Source organism: Oncorhynchus mykiss, chromosome 13 (assembly GCF_057628025.1).
Source record: "Oncorhynchus mykiss isolate SJ-2025 chromosome 13, ASM5762802v1, whole genome shotgun sequence".
NCBI classification, from domain to species: Eukaryota; Metazoa; Chordata; class Actinopteri; order Salmoniformes; family Salmonidae; genus Oncorhynchus; species Oncorhynchus mykiss.
The window spans coordinates 12,262,191-12,273,392 of record NC_143034.1 but is presented as its reverse complement, the minus strand read 5'-3'; the positions used below and the strand labels follow the sequence as shown (position 1 = coordinate 12,273,392).

Sequence of the window (11,202 nt, the reverse complement as noted above, 5' to 3'; positions counted from 1 at the left end):
CCAAAGTAAAAGACGCGCAAACTAAACTCTAAGAACGGGAAGCATAGAAATAGTGCACATAGATCAGATCTACCGCGTCTTAAGACTTGCTTTCGATGAGAACGACAGATCTATACCTCACATTTCTATATGAATTTGGTCAGGTCGCCCCCCCAAAATGTGACATACTGCAGCTGTAGAACGACAGATCTATATGTAACGGCTGTCGTAGGTGGAAGAAGGTGAGGACCAAGGTGCAGCGTGGTACGTGTTCACGCTTTTAATAAAGGAACTGAACACTGATAAACAAAACGCAGAGAACAGTTCTGTCTGGTGCAGACACAAAAACAGAAAGCAAACACCCACAACCGAAACAGTTCTGTCTGGCGCCGACACAAAAACAGAAAGCAAACACCCACAACCGAAACAGTTCTGTCTGGCGCCGACACAAAAACAGAAAGCAAACACCCACAACCGAAACAGTTCTGTCTGGTGCAGACACAAAAACAGAAAGCAAACACCCACAACCGAAACAGTTCTGTCTGGCGCCGACACAAAAACAGAAAGCAAACACCCACAACCGAAACAGTTCTGTCTGGTGCCGACACAAAAACAGAAAGCAAACACCCACAACCGAAACAGTTCTGTCTGGTGCAGACACCCACAACCGCAACAGTTCTGTCTGGTGCAGACACAAAAACAGAACGCAAACACCCACAACCGAAACAGTTCTGTCTGGTGCAGACACAAAAACAGAACGCAAACACCCACAACCGAAACAGTTCTGTCTGGTGCAGACACCCACAACCGCAACAGTTCTGTCTGGTGCAGACACAAAAACAGAACGCAAACACCCACAACCGAAACAGTTCTGTCTGGTGCAGACACAAAAACAGAACGCAAACACCCACAACCGAAACAGTTCTGTCTGGTGCAGACACAAAAACAGAACGCAAACACCCACAACCGAAACAGTTCTGTCTGGTGCCGACACAAAAACAGAACGCAAACACCCACAACCGAAACAGTTCTGTCTGGCGCAGACACAAAAACAGAACGCAAACACCCACAACCGAAACAGTTCTGTCTGGTGCAGACACCCACAACCGCAAACACCCACAACCGAAACAGTTCTGTCTGGCGCCGACACAAAAACAGAACGCAAACACCCACAACCGAAACAGTTCTGTCTGGCGCCGACACAAAAACAGAAAGCAAATACCCACAACCGAAACAGTTCTGTCTGGTGCCGACACAAAAACAGAACGCAAACACCCACAACCGAAACAGTTCTGTCTGGTGCCGACACAAAAACAGAACGCAAACACCCACAACCGAAACAGTTCTGTCTGGTGCAGACACCCACAACCGCAAACACCCACAACCGAAACAGTTCTGTCTGGCGCCGACACAAAAACAGAACGCAAACACCCACAACCGAAACAGTTCTGTCTGGTGCCGACACAAAAACAGAACGCAAACACCCACAACCGAAACAGTTCTGTCTGGTGCAGACACCCACAACCGCAAACACCCACAACCGAAACAGTTCTGTCTGGTGCAGACACCCACAACCGCAAACACCCACAACCGAAACAGTTCTGTCTGGTGCCGACACAAAAACAGAAAGCAAACACCCACAACCGCAGACACCCACAACCGCAGACACCCACAACCGCAGACACCCACAACCGAAACAGTTCTGTCTGGTGCAGACACCCACAACCGCAAACACCCACAACCGAAACAGTTCTGTCTGGTGCAGACACCCACAACCGCAAACACCCACAACCGAAACAGTTCTGTCTGGTGCAGACACCCACAACCGCAAACACCCACAACCGAAACAGTTCTGTCTGGTGCCGACACAAAAACAGAAAGCAAACACCCACAACCGCAGACACCCACAACCGCAGACACCCACAACCGCAGACACCCACAACCGCAAACACCCACAACCGCAAACACCCACAACCGAAACAGTTCTGTCTGGCGCCGACACAAAAACAGAACGCAAACACCCACAACCGAAACAGTTCTGTCTGGTGCAGACACCCACAACCGCAAACACCCACAACCGAAACAGTTCTGTCTGGCGCCGACACAAAAACAGAACGAAAACACCCACAACCGAAACAGTTCTGTCTGGTGCAGACACCCACAACCGCAAACACCCACAACCGAAACAGTTCTGTCTGGCGCCGACACAAAAACAGAACGCAAACACCCACAACCGAAACAGTTCTGTCTGGTGCAGACACCCACAACCGCAAACACCCACAACCGAAACAGTTCTGTCTGGCGCCGACACAAAAACAGAACGAAAACACCCACAACCGAAACAGTTCTGTCTGGCGCAGACACAAAAACAGAACGCAAACACCCACAACCGAAACAGTTCTGTCTGGTGCAGACACAAAAACAGAACGCAAACACCCACAACCGAAACAGTTCTGTCTGGTGCAGACACCCACAACCGCAACAGTTCTGTCTGGTGCAGACACAAAAACAGAACGCAAACACCCACAACCGAAACAGTTCTGTCTGGTGCAGACACAAAAACAGAACGCAAACACCCACAACCGAAACAGTTCTGTCTGGTGCAGACACAAAAACAGAACGCAAACACCCACAACCGAAACAGTTCTGTCTGGTGCAGACACAAAAACAGAACGCAAACACCCACAACCGAAACAGTTCTGTCTGGTGCAGACACAAAAACAGAAAGCAAACACCCACAACCGAAACAGTTCTGTCTGGCGCAGACACAAAAACAGAACGCAAACACCCACAACCGAAACAGTTCTGTCTGGCGCAGACACAAAAACAGAACGCAAACACCCACAACCGAAACAGTTCTGTCTGGTGCCGACACAAAAACAGAACGCAAACACCCACAACCGAAACAGTTCTGTCTGGCGCCGACACAAAAACAGAACGCAAACACCCACAACCGAAACAGTTCTGTCTGGCGCAGACACAAAAACAGAACGCAAACACCCACAACCGAAACAGTTCTGTCTGGTGCCGACACAAAAACAGAACGCAAACACCCACAACCGAAACAGTTCTGTCTGGTGCCGACACAAAAACAGAAAGCAAACACCCACAACCGAAACAGTTCTGTCTGGCGCCGACACAAAAACAGAAAGCAAACACCCACAACCGAAACAGTTCTGTCTGGCGCCGACACAAAAACAGAAAGCAAACACCCACAACCGAAACAGTTCTGTCTGGTGCAGACACAAAAACAGAAAGCAAACACCCACAACCGAAACAGTTCTGTCTGGCGCCGACACAAAAACAGAAAGCAAACACCCACAACCGAAACAGTTCTGTCTGGTGCCGACACAAAAACAGAAAGCAAACACCCACAACCGAAACAGTTCTGTCTGGTGCCGACACCCACAACCGCAAACACCCACAACCGAAACAGTTCTGTCTGGCGCCGACACAAAAACAGAAAGCAAACACCCACAACCGAAACAGTTCTGTCTGGTGCCGACACCCACAACCGCAAACACCCACAACCGAAACAGTTCTGTCTGGCGCCGACACAAAAACAGAAAGCAAACACCCACAACCGAAACAGTTCTGTCTGGTGCCGACACAAAAACAGAAAGCAAACACCCACAACCGAAACAGTTCTGTCTGGTGCAGACACAAAAACAGAAAGCAAATACCCACAACCAAAATGGGGGAAAAACAGGCTACCTAAGTATGATTCTCAATCAGAGACAACGAACGACACCTGCCTCTGATTGAGAACCATACTAGGCCAAACACATAGAAATATAACTTAGAAAAAAAGAACATAGACTACCCACCCCAACTCACGCCCTGACCAACCTAACACGAAGACATAAAAAAGGAACTAAGGTCAGAACGTGACATGTAACTCACATTTCTATATGAGTTTGGTCTGGTCGCCCCCAAAAAGTTACATACTGCAGAAACAAAACTTAAGATAGTGAAAAACAAAACTCTGCACATAGAACAGATCTACCGCGTCTTAGACTTGCTTTCGGTGAGAACGACAGATCTATAACTCACATTTCTATATGAATTTAGTCCGGTCGCCCCCAAAATGTGACATACTGCAGCTGTAATGATTATAGTCTTGTGACTGTTTTCTGTTCTGTGCTGTAGGCCAACCTGGTCTCAGAGCAGGTCATATTATTCTGTAAGTAAATCCAAGACTTTCCATGTTACGTTTGGTGTGGTTACATAATACAGATCGTTATTTTAAGAGAAAAAACGAAAGGAGGGTAATTGGTCAGGATTCCTGATTATATTCCTGTACCTGTTCTTCCTGTTCTGTTCTGTTAGAGGGTTGTACCGGAAAAGGCCTTTACCTTTGTATAGGAGACATTATGTTGCTAAATCAGTGATTGACTTTATATCAATGCTGTATATCAATGCTGTATATCAATGCTGTATATCAATGCTGTATATCAATGCTGTATATCAATGCTGTATATCAATGCTGTATGTCAATGCTGTAAAACGATACTGTATAGTAAGCTACTGTATCAATAGATCTAGTTATTCACATATTTTTGTGATTGAACAAGCATTTCGCTGCGCTCGCAATAACATCTGCTAACCATGTGTCTGTGACCAATAACATCTGCTAACCATGTGTCTGTGACCAATAACATCTGCTAACCATGTGTCTGTGACCAATAACATCTGCTAACCATGTGTCTGTGACCAATAACATCTGCTAACCATGTGTCTGTGACCAATAACATCTGCTAACCATGTGTCTGTGACCAATAACATCTGCTAACCATGTGTCTGTGACCAATAACATCTGCTAACCATGTGTCTGTGACCAATAACATCTGCTAACCATGTGTCTGTGACCAATAACATCTGCTAACCATGTGTCTGTAACCAATAACATCTGCTAACCATGTGTCTGTGACCAATAACATCTGCTAACCATGTGTCTGTGACCAATAACATCTGTTAACCATGTGTCTGTGACCAATAACATCTGCTAACCATGTGTCTGTGACCAATAACATCTGCTAACCATGTGTCTGTGACCAATAACATCTGCTAACCATGTGTCTGTGACCAATAACATCTGCTAACCATGTGTATGTGACCATTAACAACTGCTAACCATGTGTCTGTGACCAATAACATCTGCTAACCATGTGTCTGTGACCAATAACATCTGCTAACCATGTGTCTGTGACCAATAACATCTGCTAACCATGTGTCTGTGACCAATAACATCTGCTAACCATGTGTCTGTGACCAATAACATCTGCTAACCTTGTGTCTGTGACCAATAACATCTGCTAACCATGTGTCTGTGACCAATAACATCTGCTAACCATGTGTCTGTGACCAATAACATCTGTTAACCATGTGTCTGTGACCAATAACATCTGCTAACCATGTGTCTGTGACCAATAACATCTGCTAACCATGTGTCTGTGACCAATAACATCTGCTAACCATGTGTCTGTGACCAATAACATCTGCTAACCATGTGTATGTGACCATTAACAACTGCTAACCATGTGTCTGTGACCAATAACATCTGCTAACCATGTGTCTGTGACCAATAACATCTGTTAACCATGTGTATGTGACCAATAACATCTGCTAACCATGTGTCTGTGACCAATAACATCTGCTAACCATGTGTATGTGACCATTAACATCTGCTAACCATGTGTCTGTGACCAATAACATCTGCTAACCATGTGTCTGTGACCAATAACATCTGCTAACCATGTGTCTGTGACCAATAACATCTGCTAACCATGTGTCTGTGACCAATAACATCTGCTAACCATGTGTCTGTGACCAATAACATCTGCTAACCATGTGTCTGTGACCAATAACATCTGCTAACCATGTGTCTGTGACCAATAACATCTGCTAACCATGTGTCTGTGACCAATAACATCTGCTAACCATGTGTCTGTGACCAATAACATCTGCTAACCATGTGTCTGTGACCAATAACATCTGCTAACCATGTGTCTGTGACCAATAACATCTGTTAACCATGTGTCTGTGACCAATAACATCTGTTAACCATGTGTCTGTGACCAATAACATCTGCTAACCATGTGTCTGTGACCAATAAAATGTGATTTGCTTTGCATCTTGCTCTAAACACAACACTCCTGTTTATGTCTGATTATCTCAAGACAAGTAAAGATTTGACACGAACTGGTGTGTGTTTCACCTATTCAGCTCTTTCAGATCAGTGTAGTTGAATTAAGGTCAAATTAAAGGAGACTGAGAGGATGCAAAGGCGAGAAAGACGCTTTAAACTTTTGAGAAGGGGCGGGGAGAAGGGTATTTGATTGACACCCTTTGCGGCCAATAGCAGGACATTGCCGGGTCCACGGAGGCGTGTCTAACGTCCATTTTCTCAACGCACGAAAATAGGCTCCTCCTATACGTTGACAGACACTGTGATGACCAATGAGAAGAGGTGTAAGTGGATGACAGGCGGAGCCACGGTCTGGAGCAGAGTCTGCGTGTCGCCTGACCGGATGATGACTGACTGAAGTTTTATCACTGTAGTTTTCTATTCCGTCTTTTCTATTCATTTAAATAGCGCGTCACTGTAGCCCTGTTATTTAGAATCTAGTTACGGAGCCTAACCTAAATCTGACAACAATCACGTTTTAACAGTCGACTTGACTTTTACGCTTTTTCCGTGAAAGGAAACTCCAGTTCGCAAGTGAGAGAGCGCAAAGATCCGACCCATCTCTCTCGCTCCCTGTCTCTCCGAGAATCCTGAGTTGAGTCCGCCGGAGAGAAGAGCAGCAGCCATGGGGAACCGGGGTATGGAAGACCTTATTCCCCTCATCAACAAGCTCCAGGACGCCTTCAGCTGCATCGGCCAGAGCTGCAACCTGGACCTGCCGCAAATCGCCGTGGTCGGAGGGCAGAGCGCCGGGAAAAGCTCTGTTCTGGAAAATTTCGTTGGAAGGTGAGTAGTAATGGTTAGCTCTGGTCCTTGGCGTTACTACGGGTTCATACATTTATGAGTGGAAGAGGGAACGCGCACTAACGCTCTGGACCAGAGCTGGGTAACGGGTTGAGTATAGAAATACTGTACACATAGATAGTCAATCTATATAAAGTGAAGGGTTGGATGCTGGCGGAGCTCTGGGGCTTTTTACATAAAGTTTGTAGTGCAAGTTATATGCTATATATACCGTCCCTTGCATGGCGTAAAAGTAGCCAACGAAGCAACATCGGGTCTACGAGTTGTCACGTCTTTTTTCCGGTTCTGATGAGCGGGTTTATTCACGAATAACCTTTACGCACTTTGCGCAACTAGCTGTCAAAATAAAGGGATAAAAGGCGTGGGGGGAGAGATAGTGGGGGTTTGAGAAAGGGGGGAGGAGACTGAAAGAGAGTCTCTCTCTCTCTCTCTCACACACACCCACCCACCCACACACACACACACACACACACACACACACACACACACACACACACACACACACACACACTCACACACACACACACACAGCAATCAGCTCATAGACCTACAGTATGTCTGTCTGTTATATTGACTCTATCCTATCGAACTTTAACATGGATCCTGTGTGTGTGTGTGTGTGTGTGTGTGTGTGTGTGTGTGCGCGCACACGTGCGTGTGTTCTTGTGTGTATGTTTCTGTTTGTGTGCCAGTGTGTGTGTGTGTGTGTGTGTGTGTCAGTGTGTGTGTGTGTAGACTGGTGTTGTAGTTTATAACCTAACATTATATAATATTCAATAGATTGGTCTGTATAATTTGGTCTGTGTCGTGTGTTAGCTTCATCGAGAGGTAGAGAGAGACGTCCCAAATTGAACCTTATTCACCACATAGTGTATTACTTATGAAGGGAATAGGGTCCATAGTGCACTACTTTACTTATAAAGGGAATAGGGTCCATAGTGTATTACTTAGTGCACTATAAAGGGAATAGGGTCCATAGTGTATTACTTAGTGCACTATAAAGGGAATAGGGTCCATAGTGTATTACTTAGTGCACTATAAAGGGAATAGGGTCCATAGTGTATTACTTAGTGCACTATAAAGGGAATAGGGTCCATAGTGTATTACTTAGTGCACTATAAAGGGAATAGGGTCCATAGTGTATTACTTAGTGCACTATAAAGGGAATAGGGTCCATAGTGTATTACTTAGTGCACTATAAAGGGAATAGGGTCCATAGTGTATTACTTAGTGCACTATAAAGGGAATAGGGTCCATAGTGTATTACTTAGTGCACTATAAAGGGAATAGGGTCCATAGTGTATTACTTAGTGCACTATAAAGGGAATAGGGCCCATAGTGTATTACTTAGTGCACTACTTATAAAGGGAATAGGGTCCATAGTGTATTACTTAGTGCACTATAAAGGGAATAGGGCCCATAGTGTAGTACTTAGTGCACTATAAAGGGAATAGGGTCCATAGTGTTTTACTTAGTGCACTACTTATAAAGGGAATAGGGCCCATAGTGTATTACTTAGTGCACTACTTATAAAGGGAATAGGGTCCATAGTGTATTACTTAGTGCACTACTTATAAAGGGAATAGGGTCCATAGTGTATTACTTAGTGCACTACTTATAAAGGGAATAGGGACCATAGTGTAGTACTTAGTGCACTATAAAGGGAATAGGGTCCATAGTGTATTACTTAGTGCACTACTTATAAAGGGAATAGGGTCCATAGTGTATTACTTAGTGCACTATAAAGGGAATAGGGCCCATAGTGTAGTACTTAGTGCACTATAAAGGGAATAGGGTCCATAGTGTATTACTTAGTGCACTATAAAGGGAATAGGGCCCATAGTGTATTACTTAGTGCACTACTTATAAAGGGAATAGGGCCCATAGTGTATTACTTAGTGCACTACTTATAAAGGGAATAGGGTCCATAGTGTAGTACGTAGTGCACTACTTATAAAGGGAATAGGGTCCATAGTGTAGTACTTAGTGCACTATAAAGGGAATAGGGTCCATAGTGTATTACTTAGTGCACTACTAATAAAGGGAATAGGGTCCATAGTGTATTACTTAGTGCACTATAAAGGGAATAGGGTCCATAGTGTATTACTTAGTGCACTACATATAAAGGGAATAGGGTCCATAGTGTATTACTTAGTGCACTACTTATAAAGGGAATAGGGTCCATAGTGTAGTACGTAGTGCACTACTTATAAAGGGAATAGGGTCCATAGTGTAGTACTTAGTGCACTATAAAGGGAATAGGGTCCATAGTGTATTACTTAGTGCACTACTTATAAAGGGAATAGGGTCCATAGTGTATTACTTAGTGCACTACTTATAAAGGGAATAGGGTCCATAGTGTATTACTTAGTGCACTATAAAGGGAATAGGGTCCATAGTGTTTTACTTAGTGCACTACTTATAAAGGGAATAGGGTCCATAGTGTAGTACGTAGTGCACTACTTATAAAGGGAATAGGGTCCATAGTGTAGTACTTAGTGCACTATAAAGGGAATAGGGTCCATAGTGTATTACTTAGTGCACTATAAAGGGAATAGGGTCCATAGTGTTTTACTTAGTGCACTACTTATAAAGGGAATAGGGCCCATAGTGTATTACTTAGTGCACTACTTATAAAGGGAATAGGGTCCATAGTGTAGTACGTAGTGCACTACTTATAAAGGGAATAGGGTCCATAGTGTAGTACTTAGTGCACTATAAAGGGAATAGGGTCCATAGTGTATTACTTAGTGCACTACTTATAAAGGGAATAGGGTCCATAGTGTATTACTTAGTGCACTACTTATAAAGGGAATAGGGTCCATAGTGTATTACTTAGTGCACTACTTATAAAGGGAATAGGGCCCATAGTGTAGTACTTAGTGCACTACTTATAAAGGGAATAGGGCCCATAGTGTATTACTTAGTGCACTACTTATAAAGGGAATAGGGTCCATAGTGTAGTACGTAGTGCACTACTTATAAAGGGAATAGGGTCCATAGTGTATTACTTAGTGCACTATAAAGGGAATAGGGCCCATAGTGTATTACTTAGTGCACTACTTATAAAGGGAATAGGGTCCATAGTGTATTACTTAGTGCACTACTTATAAAGGGAATAGGGCCCATAGTGTATTACTTAGTGCACTATAAAGGGAATAGGGCCCATAGTGTATTACTTAGTGCACTGTAAAGGGAATAGGGCCCATAGTGTATTACTTAGTGCACTATAAAGGGAATAGGGCCCATAGTGTATTACTTAGTGCACTACTTATAAAGGGAATAGGGTCCATAGTGTATTACTTAGTGCACTACTTATAAAGGGAATAGGGTCCATAGTGTATTACTTAGTGCACTATAAAGGGAATAGGGCCCATAGTGTATTACTTAGTGCACTATAAAGGGAATAGGGTCCATAGTGTATTACTTAGTGCACCATAAAGGGAATAGGGTCCATAGTGTAGTACTTAGTGCACTACTTATAAAGGGAATAGGGTCCATAGTGTATTACTTAGTGCACTATAAAGGGAATAGGGTCCATAGTGTAGTACTTAGTGCACTACTTATAAAGGGAATAGGGCCCATAGTGTATTACTTAGTGCACTATAAAGGGAATAGGGTCCATAGTGTATTACTTAGTGCACTATAAAGGGAATAGGGCCCATAGTGTATTACTTAGTGCACTACTTATAAAGGGAATAGGGTCCATAGTGTATTACTTAGTGCACTATAAAGGGAATAGGGTCCATAGTGTATTACTTAGTGCACTATAAAGGGAATAGGGTCCATAGTGTATTACTTAGTGCACTATAAAGGGAATAGGGTCCATAGTGTAGTACTTAGTGCACTACTTATAAAGGGAATAGGGTCCATAGTGTATTACTTAGTGCACTACTTATAAAGGGAATAGGGTCCATAGTGTAGTACTTAGTGCACTACTTATAAAGGGAATAGGGCCCATAGTGTATTACTTAGTGCACTATAAAGGGAATAGGGTCCATAGTGTATTACTTAGTGCACTATAAAGGGAATAGGGTCCATAGTGTATTACTTAGTGCATTACTTATAAAGGGAATAGGGTCCATAGTGTATTACTTAGTGCACTACTTATAAAGGGAATAGGGTTCATAGTGTATTACTTAGTGCACTACTTATAAAGGGAATAGGGTCCATAGTGTAGTACTTAGTGCACTATAAAGGGAATAGGGTCCATAGTCTATTATTTTGTATGA

At 43.6% G+C, this 11,202-nt stretch overlaps 1 protein-coding gene across 3 annotated transcripts in view; it reads left to right on the top strand.

Annotated features, from left to right (window-relative positions):
• The first annotated feature begins 6,442 nt into the window (after positions 1 to 6,442).
• LOC110510799 (dynamin-2) overlaps positions 6,443 to 11,202 on the top strand; it is a 52,536-nt gene continuing 47,776 nt past the window's right edge. For 2 of the 3 annotated variants that reach the window (XM_090195180.1, XM_090195181.1), the window contains exon 1: positions 6,443 to 6,952. In XM_090195180.1, coding sequence (XP_090051306.1) covers positions 6,792 to 6,952 — 161 coding nt within the window. In that variant the 5' untranslated portion in view covers positions 6,443 to 6,791. The remainder of the gene's footprint in view (positions 6,953 to 11,202) is intronic. The other variant, XR_016485639.1, reaches the window with a different exon arrangement.